We start from the raw sequence: 21,971 nt of genomic DNA, 5'->3' as shown, positions 1-21,971 counted from the left end.
ATTCGATCTATCAATGTTAAAAGAATACCCTGCTATAGATCCACCATCAATAACTTCAATTATTCTACCATTGTAACAAAAATACATGGATACTACTGATCTATTTAAAAAAGAATAAATAAAAGCACTGGAATACAGCAACAGCAGCAAATGACCAACATATGACACTTTCCACAGACTGTTCTTTCAACAACCTCTCAGAACACCATCCTGCAAAAGAGTGCAATGAAATCAGATCCCACATGCACAGCTCTGGGCTGTGTTTATTGTGCTTGGATTAGCTTAAACCTGCACGTGGTGCCTCCTGATTGGCTCAACCATAGCCTCTGTTTGGAGCCCAGATTGAGCTCTATGATCCCGATGTTCTTGATTCAGAGCTAGGCTGACATGAGATTGGCAAAGCTTTTCCTTGGCACACCAACAGCTTCTGAGGCTCAATAGCTCCCAGTGCCACTGAGAGCTACATTAGCCCCCCATACAATGCTATTCCTAGAGCCCAGATAGTCTGCATTCATTTATTGCATGTATAGCAGGCCATAGCAGTCAGCTCATTGGAACAGATATATGCCAATTCCAACTTCATTATTGATGGATCCTTTATGTTAAATGACCTACATAAAGTAGGAGAAAATAAACTAATTTTGCTTTTTCCCAGTGTGAATATTATTTTTATTATTATTTGGTGTGATCTTACGTGATCTATCTGACTGTGACTTTTCTGTACAAAGCTAATACACCTGGACTAAATGTTACAGAATTGACTTACCATAGGTAGCTGATTTTTGTTGTTGTTGTTCTATAAATGTGTTATTTGTGCACTTCCTATCTATGTCCAGACTTTAAACTGGATTTTGATGCTAGGATTAATGAATGGAAAATAGACACCATTCCAAGCTGCACTGTTTTTACCCTTCATACAAAACAGTAACAAAGAATGCTCCCAAATCCCACATTCATATAAAGCAATTATCAAAAGCTGGCAGAGGTATCAAAGGTTTTATAGCTGCAAAATTGCCCATGTAAAGTATAGCATATCAGTATGCAACTGTTGCCAAACACATCATTGATTTCCTGACACCATTAAGATGACATCTTCAGTTCTCCTTGTTTCTGGGGTGAAAAGGGCTCGAGTTCTTGAGCTGGAGATGGGGGTCTATCATTTTGCCTTGACCTAGGACAGCTTAAAAGAAATGTTTTATTAGAAGGTGATAGTAACCATACATGGAAAAATAAAAATGATATCTTGTCCAAATAGTAATAGCATCTGCCACTGGAAAGTGTGTTATTGAAAAGAGAAAGAATAAAAGTATATATATATATATACAGTGGGGGGAAAAAAGTATTTGATCCCCTGCTGATTTTGTACGTTTGCCCACTGACAAAGAAATGATCAGTCTATAATTTTAATGGTAGGTGTATTTTAACAGTGAGAGACAGAATAACAGCAAAAAAATCCAGAAAAACGCATTTCAAAAAAGTTATAAATTGATTTGCATGTTAATGAGGGAAATAAGTATTTGACCCCTTCGACTTAGTACTTGGTGGCAAAACCCTTGTTGGCAATCACAGAGGTCAGACGTTTCTTGTAGTTGGCCACCAGGTTGCACACATCTCACGAGGGATTTTGTCCCACTCCTCTTTGCAGATCCTATCCAAGTCATTAAGGTTTCAAGGCTGACGTTTGGCAACTCGAACCTTCAGCTCCCTCCACAGATTTTCTATGGGATTAAGGTCTGGAGACTGGCTAGGCCACTCCAGGACCTTAATGTGCTTCTTCTTGAGCCACTCCTTTGTTGCCTTGGCTGTGTGTTTTGGGTCATTGTCATGCTGGAATACCCATCCACGACCCATTTTCAATGCCCTGGCTGAGGGAAGGAGGTTCTCACCCAAGATTTGACGGTACATGGCCTCGTCCATTGTCCCTTTGATGCGGTGCAGTTGTCCTGTCCCCTTAGCAGAAAAACACCCCCAAAGCATAATGTTTCCACCTCCATGTTTGACGGTGGGGATGGTGTTCTTGGGGTCATTCCTCCTCCTCCAAACACGGCGAGTTGACTTGATGCCAAAGAGCTTGATTTTGGTCTCATCTGACCACAACACTTTCACCCAGTTCTCCTCTGAATCATTCAGATGTTAATTGGCAAACTTCAGACGGGCCTGTACATGTGCTTTCTTGAGCAGGGGGGCCTTGCGGGCACTGCAGGTTTTCAGTCCTTCACAGCGTAGTGTGTTACCAATGGTTTTCTTGGTGACTATGGTCCCAGCTGCCTTGAGATCATTAACAAGATCCTCCCGTGTAGTTCTGGGCTGATTCCTCACCGTTCTCATGATCATTGAAACTCCACGAGGTGAGATTTTGCATGGAGCCCCAGACCAAGGGAGACTGACAGTTATTTTGTGTTTCTTCCATTTGCGAATAATCGCACCAACTGTTGTCACCTTCTCACCAAGCTGCTTGGCGATGGTCTTGTAGCCCATTCCAGCCTTGTGTAGGTCTACAATCTTGTCCCTGACATCCTTGGACAGCTCTTTGGTCTTGGCCATGGTGGAGAGTTTGGAATCTGATTGATTGATTGCTTCTGTGGACAGGTGTCTTTTATACAGGTAACGAGCTGAGATTAGGAGCACTCCCTTTAAGAGAGTGCTCCTAATCTCAGCTCGTTACCTGTATAAAAGACACCTGGGAGCCAGAAATCTTGCTGATTGATAGGAGATCAAATATTTATTTCCGTCATTAACATGCAAATCAATTTATAACTTTTTTGAAATGTGTTTTTCTGATTGTTTTTGCTGTTATTCTGTCTCTCACTGTTAAAATACACCTACCATTAAAATTATAGACTGATCATTTCTTTGTCAGTGGGCAAACGTACAAAATCAGCAGGGGATCAAATACTTTTTTCCCTCACTGTACACACACACACACTGCTAATAAAAAATAAGGGAACACTTAAATCAGATCTCGATGAACAAAATATATTAAAGATCAAAATCTTTACTGTACATTGTGTAATTCGTTGAGAACAAAATTACGTAACAACAGTCAATGGAAACCAAAATCACCAACCGATTGAGGGCTGGATTCAAACTCTCACCGAAAATCAAAGTAAACAAATGAAATCACAGGCTGTTCCAACTTGTGTGAATTTCATCACGGCATAATGTGACCCAGTAGCGTGTATGACCCCCCACGTGCCTATATGAACTCCCGACAACGTCTGGGCATGCCCCTGATGAGACGGTGGATGGTGTCCTGGGGGGATCTCCTCCCAGACCTGGATCTGGGCATCAGTGAGCTCCTGGACAGTCTGTGGCACTACTTGGCGGCGTCAAATGCAAATGCAAACGTCTCAAAGGTTCTCAATTGGATTCAGGTCTGGGGAACGTGAGGGCCAGTCAATGGCATCAATGCCTTCATCCAGGAACTGCCTATACAGTCTGGCCACATGAGGCCGGGCATTGTCCTGCACCAGGAGGAACCCAGGGCCCACTGCACCAGCGTAAGGTCTGACGATGGGTCTGAGGATTTCATCCCGGTACCTAACAGCAGTCAGAGTACTGTTGGCTAGAACGTGGAGGTCTGTGCAAACCTTCAAGGATATAACTCCCCAGACCATCACTGACCCACCGCCAAACCGGTCATGCTGGATGATGTTGCAGGCAGCATAGCGTTCACCACGGTGTCTCCAGACTCTTTCACATCTGTCACATGTGTTCAGTGTGAACCTGCTCTCATCTGTGAAGAGAACGGGGTGCCAATGGCAGACCTGCCAATTCTGGTGTTCTCTGGTGAATGCCAATCGAGCCAGACACACACCAGTAGCCAGTAGAGGTAATTTTTTAGGGCTCTGGCAGTGCTCCTCCTGTTCCTCCTCACACAAAGGAGCAGATACCGGTCCTGCTGCTGGGTTGATGCCCTTCTACTGCCCTGTCCAGCTCTCCTCATGTAACGGCCTGTCTCTTGGTATCTCCTCCATGCTCTTGTACTGCGAGACACAGCAGACCTTCTTGCGACGGCACGTATGGATGTGCCATCTTTGAGGAGCTGGACTACCTGTGCAACCTGAAAAGGCTGCAGGTACCGCCTCATGCTACCAGTAGTCACAAGGACACTACCAAAATGCAAATCTAGAGAAGAATCAGTCAGGAAGGATAAGGAGAGAGCAATTGTCTGTGGCCACCACCTGCAAAACCATTCCCTTTTTGGGGGTTGTCTTGCTGTTGCCACTGCAGTGCATCTGTTGTCACTTTAATTTGTAACAAAACAGGCGACATTGATTCACAATTGCTTAGGCTTCCTAACTGGACAGATTGATATCCCTGAAGTTTAATTGACTTGGTGTTATACTGTGATGATTACATGTTCCCTTAATTCTTTTGAGCAGAGCTATATATATATAATTAGTACTGTGCAAAAGCTTTAGGCAGGTGTAAAAAAATGCTGCAAAGTAAGAATGCTTTCAAAAATAGACATGTTAATAGATTATATTCAATTAACAAAATGCAAAATGAGTGAACAGAAGAAATCTACATCAAATCAATATTTGGTGTGACCACCCTTGCCTTCAAAACAGCATCAATTCTTCTAGGTACACTTGCACACAGTTTTTGAAGGAACTCGGCAGGTAGGTTGGCTCAAACATCTTGGAGAACTAACCACAGTTCTTCTGTGGATTTAGGCAGCCTCAGTTGCTTCTCTCTCTTCATGTAATCCCAGACACGAAGGCCACTTCTGACCAGACTTCTCCAGACAGTAGATGGGTGTACCAGGGTCCCAATGTTTTCTACCAATTCTGAGCTGATGGCACTAATTGTGAAGGGAAGCAAGCATGATGTGTCTTTCATCTGCTGCAGTAAGTTTCCTCGGCCGACTGCTGTGTCTACGGTCCTCAGCGTTGCCCGTTTCTTCTTCAAAAGAGCTTGGACAGCACATCTGGAAACCCGTCTGCCTTGAAATGTCTGCCTGGGATAGACCTTGCTGATGCAGTAGAACTACCTTGTGTCTTGTTGCTGTGCTCAGTCTTGCCATGGTGTATGACTTTTGACAGTAAACTGTCTTCAGCAACCTCACCTTGTTAGCGGAGTTTGGCTGTTCCTCACCCAGTTTTATTCCTCCTACACAGCTGTTTCTGTTTCAGTTAATGATTGTGTTTCAACCTACAGTGCATCCGGAAAGTATTCACAGCGCTTCACTTTTTCCACATTTTGTTATGTTACAGCCTTATGCCAAAATTGATTAAATTCATTATTTTCCTTAAATTTCTACAAACAATACCCCATAATGACAATGTGAAAGAAGTTTGAAATCTTTGCAAATTTATAAAAAAATAAATAAAAAAGCACATGTACATAAGTATTCACAGCCTTTGCTCAATACTTTGTTGAAGCACCTTTGGCACCAATCACAGTCTCAAGTCTTTTTGAGTATGATGCTACAAGCTTGGCACGCCTATTTTTGGCCAGTTTCTCCCATTCTTCTTTGCAGGACCTCTCAAGCTCCATCAGATTGGATGGGGAGCATCGGTGCACAGCCATTTTCAGATCTCTCCAGAGATGTTCAATCGGGTTCAAGTCTGGGCTCTGGCTGGGTCACTCAAGGACATACACCGAGTTGTCCTGTAGCCACTCCTTTGTTATCTTGGCTTTGTGCTTAGGGTCATTGTCCTGTTGGAAGATGAACCTTCGCCCCAGTCTGAGGTCCAGAGCGCTCTGGAGTAGGTTTTCATCAAGGATGTCTCTGTACATTGCTGCATTCATCTTTCCCTCCATCCTGACTAGTCTCACAGTTCCTGCCGCTGAAAAACATCCCCACAGCATGATGCTGCCACCACCATGCTTCACTGTAGGGATGGTATTGGCCAGGTGATGAGCGGTGCCTGGTTTCCTCCAGACATGAGTTCAATCTTTGTTTCATCAGACCAGAGAATTTTGTTTCTCATGGTGTGAGAGTCTTTCAGGTGCCTTTTGGCAAACTCCAGGCCGGCTGTCATGTGCCTTTTACTGAGGAGTGACTTCCGTCTGGCCACTCTACCATACAGGCCTGATTGGTGGAGTGCTGCAGAGATGGTTGTTCTTCTGGAAGCTTCTCCTCTCTCCACAGAGACATGCTGGAGCTCTGTCAGAGTGACCATCGGGTTCTTGGTCACCTCCCTGACTAAGGCCCTTCTCCCCCGATAGCTCAGTTTGGCCGGGTGGCCAGCTCTAGGAAGAGTCCTGGTGGTTCCAAACTTCTTCCATTTACGGATGATGGAGGCCACTGTGCTCATTGGGACCTTCAATGCTGCAGACATTTTTCTGTACCCTTCCCCAGATCTGTGCCTCGATACAATCCTGTCTCGGAGGTCTACAGACAATTCCTTGGACTTCATGGCTTGGTTTGTGCTCTGACATGCACTGTTAACTGTGGGACCTTATATAGACAGGTGTGTGCCTTTCCAAATCATGTCCAATCAACTGAATTTACCACAGGTGAACTCCAATCAAGTTGTAGAAACATCTCAAGGATGATCAGTGGAAACAGGATGCACCTGAGCTCAATTTTGAGTGTCATGGCAAAGGCTGTGAAAACTTATGTACATGTGCTTTTTTTGTTTTTTATTTTTAATACATTTGCAGAGATTTCAAACAAACTTCTTTCACGTTGTCATTATGAGGTATTGTTTGTAGAATTTTGAGGAAAATAATGAATTTAATCCATTTTGGAATAAGGCTGTAACATAACAAAATGTGGAAAAAGTGAAGCATTGTGAATACTTTCCGGATGCACTGTACATATTGAATTGATGATCATTGGCACCTGTTTGGTATAATTGTTTAATCATACACCTGGCTATATGCCTACAGAATCCCTGACTTTGTGCAAGTGTACCTGGAAGAATTGATGCTGTTTTGAGAGAAAATATTGATTTGATGTAGATTTTTCTTCTGTTCACTCACTTTGCATTTAGTTAATTGCTAAATATAATCTATTAACATGTCTATTTTTGAAAGCATTCTTACTTACAGCATTTTTTCACACCTGCCTAAATGCCTGGCTAGACATGCAACACTTTCCTAAAACTTTTGCACAGTACTGTATGTATCTATATATCTCTGTCTATCCATCTATCTGAATGCATAGACATACAGATATTGCATTTATAGAATTTGATCACTTAATTTAATTTAATTTGACAGCACATCCTGTTGGCCAGGACCAGCATTCCAAAATACAACTGGAGCTTGAATATTTGAAGCCGGAAACATATTAACAAGCTCAGACAACACAACACTTCCATTGAAAAGGACCATATTGCATCTATTGAGCACTTCCCAGAACAAAAATATTAACTAAATAAAAAAATACAGCTTTTTCTTAGAGAGCACAAAGAATAAACAAATATATAGCTATCCAGGCAAGTATTGGAACGGGTGGAGTAGAAATGAATGGCAAGAACTGGCTTATCTTGGGCAGGGGCTGTGGGATCTGGTAAATGTAGGAAATGTAGTAAATATCTCAATCTCTACAAATATTCCATGTTTTTAAATCACTTGTAGTTCTGTTGCCAGTAAGAACTGGTCTTCATCACAACCTATAAATATGTATAACGTGGCATACTGTATTCTTAAAACATATAATCTTTCACTGCTTTATAAATCTGACTTTGAAAGCCAGAGGGTGCAGAAATATTGAACATGGGTATGTATTCGAATATATTCTCCCAACAGAACAGAATTGAAGCCAAGCAAAAGCAAATGAACAAGTAAATGCCTTACCCATTCTTCTTCAAAATAAAGATGATTAGGAGACTGCTTAAGACAATGACAAGAAGAACAGTAGATACACCTAGAGAGAAAGAAAAAAAATCAGAAAATAGAGAAAAATCTAAAAAGCCAAACTCGGTAAAAGGGTACAGACTAGTTCTTCACATTATTTTTTTTCTGAACAATGTAGGAAGATCTTACCTAGAGCCACAGTTTCTTGTTTACCCAGCAAACCACCTGTTCATGTAAAAAACAATGGCAATGAAGTAAAGATGCATTAACATACCTCTAACTGTGCCTGCCATTAACAGCATAGGTTAGTCACAGTGTGTACAGACTATTTTAAAGAAGATGAGAATTAGTAAGTGATTAGTAAGTTCAATACATTTCAGTTTTATCTTTTTTAGATACGGTAGTGATAATTGTGAAACCCTTGATGAATACAGGCCATTGACTGAAGCCATTAACCATAAGTAAAATAATAATAAACTCTTCCTAAAATTCAGAGACAAAGGCAGCCTTTGCATGTTTTACTATTCTGACCAAAAAAAGTGGTGTTTTCACTTTTTGCAAACACATACAGAAATGGTGCATGGCAAGTGAGAAAGACCGTCACTCAGAAAAGTGCAGTTTGATGAGTTTAAGAAAGGGGAAGAAAAGATAACTTAGCAACCTAACAGATTCATGCATCTCCAAATGTGTAAGGATGGCTTATTTTGATGAAGGAATTAGCTTGTTGATTAGTACCAGGGCTCTGTGTCTCACAAGGCTTCATATTTTCAACTGTATTTCAGTCCTCCCACCCCACTTGCCAATTAAGTTACCTGATTAAGGCACCTATTGAGCAATCATTTACAATTATTCCATTGCATGACATTAATCTCAATTAGTCATTGCTACATACATTAGCACGTTGTTTAAGCAGACAGCTTACATTATTAACTTCTGTAACATTACTTATGATACTTTGCAATGGACAATAACTTTGCACTTCAAACTGCTTTTCTGACACCTTATCTGCAGGGGCAGCAGGCTGAGGCTTTCTTTAAATGCATCTATTTGTGGAGAAGTTACAAATACTCATTGTAATTCTGTTCTTTTTTACATTGATCAGAATGTAAAGTGTTGATTTCTTCGCTATATCTTAGGTTAGTTTACCTGGTTGCTTGTATGCAGGTTTCAGGAAGTTACACAAGCATAATTTTTAGGAAATGGTGAAGCATGGTACTTTTACCCATGAAGCATCTCTTCGAAGAATAATACTGTAGTTAAATAAATCCTCGCTGTACAGTTAAGCCATATGCCATTTAATTCCTGAGCAGCTGTTTCCCTTCCACTTCTGAATCTGTTGCCAAGCCTGTGTTTCTCAATCTGACCAGTTGCGCCTTTGAAAAAGGGAAAAGCTAGAGGTTTCTTTTTCTGGTATTACACAAAAAGTAGCATGTTTGGTTATAAAATACATGCAATGATTTCTGTAATTAAGTTATCCATTTAGGTCTGACTTAATATCAGCTTCCACACATTAGAGCAGAGGAACAAAATAGAGACATTTGTTATTAATGTACTTAAGTTCTGCTTAAACTCATTTCCACATACAAAAGCCTTGTGTCTCTGTTGGAAAATATGCTGCCAGAGCGAACAATTTTGGAGCAGAGGGATGTTTTTTAAAGTAGTTTTGCTCTGGGTTTTCCAGTATTTCCTGAACCAAAATACTGCTTTGGAACATTTTGTCTATTTCCTTCCCTTTAATAGTAAAATCTATACTTGTTGTCAGCAAACAATTCAGTTCTATAATTTCCTGTGGGGAATTTTGGTTTGTGAAGGTTTGTGAAAACTTGATCAAGGTTTTTGGGAGTGTTTGATGCTTCGAGATGAACCACAATATGTTTAGTTTGGCTGAACTAAAGAGCTAGAGTTTTGTTTTGTTTTTTATTTCAGTGACCTCTGCACTGTGCAATAAATTCACCATTCCTTTTCCCTGTATCCCCTGTCTTCTGTGTGTGTTTCTGTAGAACCTGCCTATGTCAAGAGCCCAGGACTGTGGCAACCCCACATGGTATTACAATATAGCTATATGCTTTTCTTCTAATGGGTCCAATCCACTAAAGATGAAAAAATAACACATTTGCATGAAACAATATAGATGGATTACCTGATAATGTATTGATTAACCCAATCAATAATCCAGTTCATTAAGAGGGGTGGCTAGGAAAGCATAAGTTAAAATGCCTCATTTTAAAAAGCTGTATCTTGGATTTACTTTGCTTGCCAAACCCTTCTTTTACAAAAGGCACATTATTATTCCACCCTATTCTTTGTTCCTCTTTCACATATCTCTGCTGGGTAGCTTGCATTGGACTACAGTGGACAAAACTGTATTAGCCTTAGAGGAGTCTTTTAAAAGCAATCAACATGAAAATGCATCATGCAACTCATGCAAAGGTCATGCAAAGTACCCATCTCCAGAACATGTCCAGTATTGTTAGTGGTGTAAAAGCTTATCTGGTTTGCAGCAGACTGACTTTAGCAGAGGTTTAATAAGTGTTCTCTTACCAGACGGTGTTCCAATTGTTTTGGGGACTTTTGTTTGACTAGGGACAGATTCAGCACCAGTTGGCTCAGATGTTGAAGCAATCTCTGGGGCTGTGGTGTCAGGCAGTAGGAATGTGGGTTTTTGGAATGAGGTGGTTGTAGGAGTCATGTTTTCATACTGTTCGCTTGATGTTGTGGATTCTATGTCCTTTTCTGGTGTAGTTCTTGTAAACCCTATTTGTTAGGTAAAATATGGCCATGGTGTGGACAGTACAAACAGACACAGACATACACACAGAAATTAAATAAATGAAAGGCAGTCACCTACGGAAACATTCTGAGAGAATATGACACAGTTTTAGAATTTGCGCATGATGGTGCAGTTCCCTAGCATTATATTTAAAGGTCACCTGCACTGTATTTTGTGGGGAGGGATAATATTTAGATTGTGTAACATTTGTTTGTTGTGTCATGTTTGAGAGATATAATTTGAATGATTAAAAAAGTATGAATGTTGCACCACACCAATGACTTGTCCTTTTTTGTGAGTAGATATGTGGCTAGAATTCTTCCAATGGATCATGTATGTCTATACTGTACACAGGCAGAGGGTGGCAGGTTTCAACGTTTTATTTATTAATAATTAAAACCAGAACCAGCTCCAGAATACCATGAAGATAACAAACACAACAACATCTTCATACTAGAAATATAGTGTTTTTTTCAATGTTTTTCAACATTGCTAATTAGGCCTTTAATGTACAGTTAAGTTCACCAGAATTTACACAGCAGTGTAGTACTTTCCCCCTGCTTTTACTGTGGGTTTTTCCATGCTACTTCACTGTGCTACTTTCAGCTCCAGGTTGGTACGGGAATACAAGCTCAGGACAAAATCTGATGAGCCTATCAGAAACCAAAAACAAGGGCTCAGCCAAGTAATGTGGCTGATTTAACAGATGACATTAAAACAGAGAGGAGACACCTGGTCATGGATGATACTATTTGCATGTCTGATAGAACTTGCATTAATGAACTAAAATATTTGTGGAGGATGAATCATTACAATTACTCATAAATGGGCAGCTCCTTTTCATATTATTAATTAATTAACTATTAATTGTTTCCACTGAGGAAACATGTGGTTCTATGGTGCCCGTTTTATTAAGTCAGCAGTATAGTACTTGCCCAGGACAAACACTACTAGAAAACAGGCATGCAGAATAATGGGCCGAGTTCTGCATCATTAAAGCATCGTACACTGATGATTTGTGAGCTGAAACCACATAAGTAAAAAGACTTGCGTTGAAACATTTAAATTTTCTAGTAAGTACTATAAATCATGCAAGGTAGGCAACTATCATGATTTTAAAGTGCTTTCTTACGTTTTTTTAGTACAATGTCTTCTTGAAAAGGACATCTCCTGCTATAGTTGGGAATAGTTTTTAAAATCTTCACTTCTAATCATACTAGGCTGTTTCACAAATCCATTTGATGGGACCAACATGGAAATACAGTCAATAATATTTAATGTTAAAATCAGATTAATTATATTCCCTGGATTTTGGCATTTTCTCTATAAGGAAATTGAGTTTTGAGTTGAGTTTTGAGCAGTGTAGGTGACAAGTCACCAGTTGAAGTAATTTTCCTTCAAATGAAAACGTTACAAAACATCCTGCTTCTTTCATGCGAACTGAAAGATGTTTCACTTCAAGGGAAATTCCACACACCATTGAAGAGAAAGCTTACATGCCGCTGAAAGGTAGTGGTGGGACTTGTTATGAACATGATTTTCTCTCATTTGCTTTTGTCTTTCAAATCTGCAACGATTTAGAAATCTAACAATATTTCTTTCCCTGGCCGTGGAGACACTGAGGAAACCTTCATCTTTCTCTTTCTCCTTTCTATTAGAGCTACTCTCTTCACACTACGAATAGCCTAGGGTAAAGTGCGATCACTTCTGAATGGGAGATAAGTGCACAATCCAAATACAAAACTAAAGGTGTGCACAGCTACACTCCTAGGAAATGTTGTGTAGAGCACAAGATAACTGGAGTGCTTGAGGCTACAACTATAACCCAGACTGGTCTGACCAACAGAAATCTGAAGAAGCAGACACTTGATAGGAAATCCAGAAAAACGCATTTAAAAAAAGTTATAAATTGATTTGCATGTTAATGAGGGAAATAAGTATTTGATCCCCTATCAATCAGCAAGATTTCTGGCTCCCAGGTGTCTTTTATACAGGTAACGAGCTGAGATTAGGAGCACTCTCTTAAAGGGAGTGCTCCTAATCTCAGCTCGTCACCTGTATAAAAGACACCTGTCCACAGAAGCAATCAATCAATCAGATTCCAAACTCTCCACCATGGCCAAGACCAAAGAGCTGTCCAAGGATGTCAGGGACAAGATTGTAGACCTACACAAGGCTGGAATGGGCTACAAGACCATCGCCAAGCAGCTTGGTGAGAAGGTGACAACAGTTGGTGCGATTATTCGCAAATGGAAGAAACACAAAATAACTGTCAGTCTCCCTCGTTCTGGGGCTCCATGCAAGATCTCACCTCGTGGAGTTTCAATGATCATGAGAACGCTGAGGAATCAGCCCAGAACTACACAGGAGGATCTTGTTAATGATCTCAAGGCAGCTGGGACCATAGTCACCAAGAAAACAATTGGTAACACACTACGCCATGAAGGACTGAAATCCTGCAGCACCGGCAAGGTTCCCCTGCTCAAGAAAGCACATGTACAGGCCCGTCTGAAGTTTGCCAATGAACATCTGAATGATTCAGAGGAGAACTGGGTGAAAGTGTTGTGGTCAGATGAGACCAAAATCAAGCTCATTGGCATCAACTCAACTCGCCGTGTTTGGAGGAGGAGGAATGCTGCCTATGACCCCAAGAACACCATCCCCACCGTCAAACATGGAGGTGGAAACATTATGCTTTGGGGGTGTTTTACTGCTAAGGGGACAGGACAACTGCACCGCATCAAAGGGACGATGGACGGGGCCATGTACCGTCACATCTTGAGTGAGAACCTCCTTCCCTCAGCCAGGGCATTGAAAATGGGTCGTGGATGGGTATTCCAGCATGACAATGACCCAAAACACACAGCCAAGGCAACAAAGGAGTGGCTCAAGAAGAAGCACATTAAGGTCCTGGAGTGGCCTAGCCAGTCTCCAGACCTTAATCCCATAGAAAATCTGTGGAGGGAGCTGAAGGTTCGAGTTGCCAAACGTCAGCCTCGAAACCTTAATGACTTGGAGAGGATCTGCAAAGAGGAGTGGGACAAAATCCCTCCTGAGATGTGTGCAACCTGGTGGCCAACTACAAGAAACGTCTGACCTCTGTGATTGCCAACAAGGGTTTTGCCACCAAGTACTAAGTCGAAGGGGTCAAATACTTATTTCCCTCATTAACATGCAAATCAATTTATAACTTTTTTGAAATGTGTTTTTCTGGATTTTGTTGTTGTTATTCTGTCTCTCACTGTTAAAATACACCTACCATTAAAATTATAGACTGATCATTTCTTTGTCAGTGGGCAAACGTACAAAATCAGCAGGGGATCAAATACTTTTTTCCCTCACTGTATGTAAGTCGTAGACCTCCCTGTAGTGGCACTTGGTCAACTGCAATCAATACAACCATTCTTGCTAGGATGAATGACTGCTCAACATTCTTCAGAGAGATATCATTGATAAATTAGCATAGTGTAATACCATCAGGTCAAATACCAATACTCCAGCCTTTAATAGGGGGAGGCAGTTTGAAATCTACGGGTTTAAGTGTTATAAGTGTTTCTTCTGAAAAGGACAGGCAAGTCTCAATCTGTAAGGTTCGGTTCTCTTCTGATCACACCGAATAACAGGTTTTCACATGGAATATATTTGTACTGTAATGTGTTCTTGTATCCCTACCCTTAATACCAAATTGAAAAAGACCTGTTCAGAGAGATGGAAAATTCTGCATTTTCATATGCAAAGTTTTAGGGATGAGCGTTACCAAGACTTTTATATTATAATAGCCCTTACCTGTTAACTTCAAAAATCAAAACTGACCTGTACTTAATGTCACTGTAGACAGTGGTGTGCTGGTGGTGGGTGACATAGTGGGAGTCACTTTATCAGGAGTATCAGATCCTCTCCATTTTACATTGGATGTCCTAGAGGTAGCAGTTGATTCTTGTGACGTTGCTATTGCTGCAGGTGCATGTGGAGGACAGAGAGAGGCTTTGGTGAATGCCCAAAACGTACAAAATATTAAGAAAATAATAAACACATATCAAAACCGGCTAGCACTTTAGTGTCAAAAAACAACACGGAAATTAAAGGTCAACTAATTATTCTGTTTTTTGTATTACTGGGGATGTGGTTAAGGTGCTAGTATTGCAGGTCAGCTGACTTTTCATGGCTATCTGATAGAACAGGGGCGTTTAATGCTGGTAAATAAGAGCCACAGCCCAGCAGATTTTCTGTCTCTCTTTAAATTAATAACACTTCAGTTAGTTCTATGAAGACAGTAATGAGTTGAATTAGGCAGTTAAAAACATAGATCTTGAAATATTTCATAATAAAACAAATGTATTCATGACACTCAAAATAAAGTATTACAAAAATGTGACAAAACAAAAAGGCAGTCAGTGAGTGTTGAAATGCGTGTAAAACATAATGACACTAGAGGTGGTGTCATAACTTGTTTAGAATGAGGTGCAACTGGATTAGAGTTTTAGAGTGTTGTGGTTGGTGCTGTCTTAGTTTAACAGTTTCTGCTTTGGGCTGTTGTGTTGTTTTTTGGTTTAATTTGGACTCCAACATAAACCAAAACTGTTAAAAACTGTAACCAGCCAAACCCCCACTAAAGAGGTCATGAGAGTACCTCTGCTATCATGACTTATATCCCCGCATGTAAACATTGTCGGTGTCGATTTAAGTCTTCACTTGCCAGTGCTTCATTTCTCTCCAAACCTGCCCAGTCATGGAAAAGTATCTGTGTCTGTAACCTAACCTAACCTAACCTAAATGGAAGGGAGACAACAGTCACTTCCACGAACTTGAAAGGTCAAACCCACAAAATGTTCAGACTTAGAAACCATTATTACTTTAAAATCAGTTAATTTCATTCAACAGCCAATTTCAATTTCACTTTCTGTGTATCCTCACAGAATAAGACATGCGTGTGTCTGCTGAACATTTTGACCATTTGAAACGTTTCTTTAATCACCCAGAGGTGGCAATTCTCTGAAGCTGTAAGACAAAAGCGGCAATACAACACAGTATATTACATACACAGTACAGTATAGGTGTTGGGCGGTCTTTTGCAACACAGAGAAGCATCAGAGAGGAGGCGCTAGGCAAGCTCTTCTGTTTGCACTTCATCCTTTTACTCATTACTGCGTGACTTTGTTGGCATCCTATGACATGCAATTAAAAGTCAAAAGATGTGATATACTACTTTAATACTTCTGGGTTCAGATGCAATAAGAAATGATACTGATGGCGACTGCATTGTTCTTTGCATTACTGAGGGAAATTGTGAAAAGCAAATAACCCTTATAGCATGTCAACTGACTTAACTTATATAGTTTAGTTAATGATTGATTAAAAACTAGTGTACCACACCCAAAGTATCCATATATAGATGCTTATGTTCCTTCAAAGCATGTGCTGTTAGCTTGAGGAAGGCTGTTTGTTATTCAAGTTGCACAGCAGAATAGATAAGTTAAGGTTTGAGGTAGAAGTCGTACTGCTCATCTTTTCATTTAAGCAGAGTATATGATAGTTAACCTATTTCCCTTGAAGGAAGGTTTTCTTTGGTAAAAAAATAATCATCGCCAATGATCTGAAATGATCTGATCTCATGAATAGTCAATATTCATTGTCAGGAGAGACAGCATTTAGAACCTAAAAGGTGATAAGGAAAAATGCATTCTGAATGACAACCGCAACAACCCACAATGATAAGGCTGAACTATCCTAAGCAATCTGGAAATTCACACAACAACACCTTAACTGTCAAACATACCTAGAAATGATGACACATGTGTGGTCGAAACACTGCAACGGTTACTTGCTGTGGCCCATTGAGCTGATTAACACTTGCTTTACGTGCAAAATTGATCAGTCTTCATTGCATTCCATTTTAAGAACTGAGTCATTCCAGTTTCAGAGACAACATTTGTTTAACCTCCTCCTAATAATTTGGTGACTGGCCTCCCTGATCTCATATTGATTTATAAAAGTATGTTGACTAACTGGTTGATCTCTTACTGCAGTGTCCTAGCAGGCCCTGTGGCAGATGATCAAGGATGGAAATTCTACACAGATTACATCTAATGGATGTATTTTAACATTTAACCCCAGAAAGGAATTAATTAAATAATGTTGCAGAAATAATACTAACCCTTGTACTGGTTGTCAACAAAAGGCAAGAGAAAGAGGTATATTTGTACACACCAACTGCAAGCAATCACAGCCTGCCGAGATCATCGCTGCTTCCTCAACAAAGGCAGCATAAAATAGTCTGGACTGCTGGAGTGTAGAATATATTAGTTTAGTTAAAGAAGATTGTTTACGCTCATGCTTTTGAAAGATTATACAAGAGTAAGTGTAACCTGTATTAAAAAGCCAGTTCCCACAAGGACTTAGTCAGCTTGCTGTGATGTATAATTAAAAAGATGGTTATATGAAAGGAATACATCAGACACCAGGAAGCATATCTCAAAGAGCTCTTTCTTCTGTGAAAGTCAACAGTTCATTGATACAAGTAAATCGCATCTAGAGACGCAAAACCATGAGCGATGCTGTAAAAGCACTACCTGCACAAACATCAAAGCTACAGCATACAAGACCCTTGATAGTCAAAGCATCAAAAGGGAAAAAGTAGAAAAGAGCAGTTTTTCAAGACGTCTATACTGTAACATATTACCTTATCTTATACAAAATGATTGCAGAAACCTCACAAAAATGTGGTGAATTAATCAACATTCACAAACCAGGGCCTTTGCTGTTAATGATTCATTGACATCCATAGGTTGTACCTTTAGGATTAGTTTCCTAAATATCCCAACAAGAAAAACAAAGGGGCAAACCCCAACACTGTGTTGTTCAAATGCGACTGAAGACAGTTAAAAAGCAGGCAGCAGTGCTTCATTCCTCAGACCAAGCCATTTGCAACCAAAAGCATTGCTATTAAATAGTAAAACAATACACTGCCTTTGTGCCACCAATCTACTGTTGCTGTTGCAAATTAGTAATTTATGATCAGCAAAAAAATCCATATGATTGAAATATATTTAGCTTTTTTAAAATGACATCTACAAGATTGGGAACTGCAACAGAAATTCAAAGGCTAAAGTAATGTGTTATTGAGAGTTCTTACTTGGAGTTGTTTTTCCTTTTAGTGCAGGATCTCCTTTAGTAACAAAAGAAAAAAAGAAATAAAATATGACACAAATCAATACACTGTTCCACAGATGTGTACATGCTGACAAATCAAAACTTCAAGAGCCCTAAAAATGCCATAAGGCACCTGGTTAAACAAGTTTAAAATACCAATCCTTTCATCCCTACTCTATAAAAAGTCCTGTTATAATCTACTGCTATCACAATTCAAGGTGAAAGAAGTCTCTCATCCAGACCACTAAGGACAGATATGTTAGAGATGTTATAAAAGTGACAGTATAACAATGTTACCTGTGGCACATAAAGGTCTGTTAACAAAATGTACATATAATGAATGTGTTTTACTAATACATGTAAAAGGACTGGGATTAGGTCAGTTATTCATTTGTGCTTGGCTGACTAGGCTTTTAGTTTCCTTCCAAACAAATCATTCCCTCCTGCTGTAATTACACTGCAAATAATATTTTCATTAATTCATTCATACCACAGCTGTTACATGATGTGATTTGATGGTCAACACATTTTCCAGATGAATAGATCGGTAGTGACTGGATTTCATTAACACAATGTATTTATACATGGGGCATATACAATGCGTTGTTTGTGAACGCAACAACACACTGTACAAATCCATATTCCCCTAGCTATTGTGAAATCCCATCTCCATCTGCTGTTTATTAGTAAAAAATACTTATAACTCCGGCTTTTTTGAGATATAAATGAGTCGGCGCTAAACTCCTTTCCTAATAACGGTGATTAAAAAAAAATATATAATTTTAATAACTGGCAAACCTTACTGTGTTTTAAATGTAATGTAATCCAATTTACATTTTAAAATAATAGCCAGGACTGCATTTGGGACAGCCCATGCACAATGCAAATGTATACATAATGTACATCTTTTTGTTTTACTTTGAACTTCAAATATTTTTATCCTTTCTGCGTTACACCAGTACAATTTACTTTTAGAAGCCATTATAGTATAAATGTATTTTAAGCCACTCCTGAAAATAAATGAAATAGAATGAAATATACCACTTCCAATGATAATGAAAAGAAAAAAACATACAAACACACACCCACAAACACAAACACAAGTTTGCTTTGTGAAACCCAGTGGTTACATCTTTCATAGGAACTGCATGGCTCATTGTAGTTTAATACCTAATGTACAAATTAGGTTTAAAAAACAGAAATGAGTCTATAGGAAGGAGGATAAAAATCTTACTGATGCATTCTAGTGCGTAGTCACTCCAAACCAGAGTCTTATTCTTTTCTTCACAACGGATGAGATTGGAAGTCCCAGCTTTTCTTTTATATCCAGAGCTGCAACTGTATCTATAAATGTCTCCTTTGGAATATCTTTTATATGGATCTGGGGGGACCGTTAAACTTGTTGCAGCTGGAGGGGAACAGGAATCTATAACAAAAAGTAAAATGTGTTAGTACACGGGAAGTATCTGAAACTTAAGGGTTTAAGGCTGTTTTTTTGTTTTTGTTTGTGTTTTTTCAGAAATTCAGCCCGTATATGGAATATCTCTCAGAACCAATATTTTGCAAGAACAAACATGACAAATCAGATAATCCTGGAGATGAAACGCCCATGTGTCCCCCAGCTTGAACTAAACATTTCATCATTCACCATCACAAAAAAGTTACACATACACTACTAGTACTAGAAATAGTGATACTAATAATAATTAAGAAAACCTATTTGACCAACTTCATATGCACTTTTCATGGCATATGAAAGTCATTTCACAATCCACTGTGTACAGAGCAAAATGATGACAATTGTGTCACTATCCAAATATTTATGGATCTAACTGTATTTGTGTTCCAACTGTGATTTGGAACAGACAGGCAATAATTAAGTTACGTCCCTGCCATCAGGTGGAATAATTCCAAGGAAGTATCAAAAAAGCAGAATACTGAGAGCACAAGATGTATATGAAAACAAAAGAAAACAGAAATTCCCCACAGATAAGACCAAGACTAGCCTTATTAGTGGCCTAAGACAGGATTTTCACCTATTTCAGAAGATAACGGACCACATTTTGATGACTAGGAATGCATCTGTTACAAAGTTATTACAATGGGTAATAGATCAAAGTTTAAATTTCATTTGTGGTCTTTCTATTCTCTAATTACCCGTGACTCTCTGTGGCAGAGAGGGAATATGTGGAAAGTCAAATACTTCCAGATGTTTTTGTTTGACCATGACAGTACGTTAGCTAAATGGAGACAGCTTTTTCAGTCAGTTTTTGCTTACAACTAAGAACTGAAATGGGCCTATTGTTTCTACAATTATTTGAAACCTTATTTCTTAAAAAGGGTAGGCATATACACTGCTTACCAATTTCAAGGTGGAGTAAACCTTTCTGGATATCAGAAGTCAATAATGTGACCTTCATCAGAACAAAACATTGCCTAAGAGGACTTGCAGATTTATTTTTTTGGTCTTGCTATATTACCTTTAAAAATGAACGGACTGAACCTGTACAACTATGATGGTCATATGCCTAATATATTAGTGGTCTGGCCTGACCAACAGATAGAGTACAACTAAAATGAATGGCAATTCATAGAATAAGAAAAAACAAATGTCAGGCAGAAAGTACAACACTTAATACTCAATATATATATAGGATATGGGATATTATTAAGGGGTTTAAACAACATTCATGTTAGATACACATTTGTTCCATTCTTGTTCAACGTATAACATGAAACATCTCCATTTTATACTAAACCTTACACTTTAATTTGAGATTTCGTTTGACATATTGGTATATTCCCTAAACCTTCTCAAATAATATAGCAGGTCAAATCTATTTTTAGAAAACTACTTAATGGGACAAATTGCAGCATGAAAGAAAACAAAAGTTGTACAAATGTTAATTAGTCAGTGAACAATGAACTTAAAATTTGTCAGCAGACACTTGGGCGCACATACCGGTCATAGTTCAGAAACAGTTGTGACGTGTTTCATATTGCCCAGGTGGCCCATAAGCAACAGGTTTTAAAAACACAAATAACGCAAGCTTGGAAGACAAAAAACGGGTAACAAACACGACATACGTTACTTAAAATACAGTTTAATAAACGCAGGTAAAGTGAGACCATGTTCACTCAGAAGGTATCATTCAGGTGTCTATAGGTGAGTCATTAATTGTCTGCATTGAAACATAATTTCTGCTGTGTTTTAACTTGCTTTTCTGTAGCACAGTAATCTACTTTGTTAATGTGTGGAAAGGATAACAAAACACTTAGCAAAATAGATGAATTAATAACACCTGATCAATATAACTGCAGCCTTGAGAGTATTTTAGAAACCAAGAGCGCCCCGTGTTTGCTGGCTGGGTTATGTATCATCCCTCTGTAATACATGACTATCCACATTAAAAAGGAGTGCAGTAGCCAGTAGCATATGCATTTGAGTCGGTTTACCAGAGCAACACATATGTAGGAGAGTAGGCACTCAACTAAATACAAAAAAATAGATAAATAATAAGCCAATATGTCATCAATGCAGCGTGGTCCACCTGGGCAACGTACATGACATCAATCGGAGAGCTGCCGTGTGCATGTTTTCAGTGGCACAGATCTGTATGAGAAGCTATACAATTAATGAATAAACACATACATGTGCAGAATGTGAGAAAGAGAAAGAGAAAGAAACGCTGTACTCACCACCAGCTGCCGAGACTGTGTCATGATGATTATTATTTGCCAGGGGGAAAAGCACAAACAGTGTCAGAGATAGGACATGACAAGTCATTATATAAAGCACCGCTAACAATTAACGCTGCTCTGCTCGTTGTCCTGAAGGAAAAACGCCCAGAGTAAGTAAGCATTGCTGCGCTGCTTCATTTATGTCATCTGAAAGTTTTCTTCTTTTTTTTTTTCATTACGTAGACTACTAACTTTCTTTCACTTTCACTTTCAGTCTACGTTTATTGGAGCTGCGTAGTGCATTTATTACCCCTAATCCATATAAAACACGCCTCTAACTTAAAATAAGTCAGGACTGCGACAGTGAAAACAGTCTTTTGGAAAAGGAATCCGAAAATAAGGTTTCGCGAATTGCCCCCCATGACCTGAAACTTCTGCACTTGGGTTTGCACTCAGTGAGAGCTGCATCAGACTGATCTTGACCAAAGCTAAACTGTCCACTGGCGAAAGGTACATTATAACCCTATCACGTTTTAATCTATAAGTATCGTTATAGAAAGTGACTTCTGAGAGCGAATTAAAACAGGATATGAACATGAAACAGGTTTTTACTTTG

At 39.2% G+C, this 21,971-nt stretch overlaps 1 protein-coding gene across 2 annotated transcripts; it reads right to left on the bottom strand.

Annotated features, from left to right (window-relative positions):
- Positions 1 to 887: 887 nt before the first annotated feature.
- On the bottom strand, positions 888 to 21,820 carry il15ra (interleukin 15 receptor subunit alpha). Of its 2 annotated transcripts, XM_066705107.1 has the most exons (8): positions 21,374 to 21,813; positions 18,909 to 19,100; positions 17,658 to 17,690; positions 14,339 to 14,479; positions 10,297 to 10,509; positions 7,945 to 7,980; positions 7,756 to 7,825; positions 888 to 1,180 (listed from the first exon to the last, which is right to left on the bottom strand). In XM_066705107.1, the coding sequence occupies exons 1-8, from the start codon at positions 21,459 to 21,461 to the stop codon at positions 1,081 to 1,083; spliced, it is 873 nt and encodes a 290-aa protein (XP_066561204.1). In that variant the 5' UTR covers positions 21,462 to 21,813; the 3' UTR covers positions 888 to 1,080. The 2 variants fall into 2 exon arrangements, with proteins under 2 accessions (XP_066561204.1, XP_066561205.1); XM_066705108.1 differs by lacking the exon at positions 10,297 to 10,509 and having other exon boundaries at positions 21,374 to 21,820.
- Positions 21,821 to 21,971: the final 151 nt, after the last annotated feature.

The sequence above is a fragment of the Amia ocellicauda genome, chromosome 5 (assembly GCF_036373705.1).
Source record: "Amia ocellicauda isolate fAmiCal2 chromosome 5, fAmiCal2.hap1, whole genome shotgun sequence".
Classification (NCBI taxonomy): Eukaryota; Metazoa; Chordata; class Actinopteri; order Amiiformes; family Amiidae; genus Amia; species Amia ocellicauda.
Note: the sequence above shows the minus strand (reverse complement) of the source record. Positions and strands in the feature narration are given on the sequence as shown.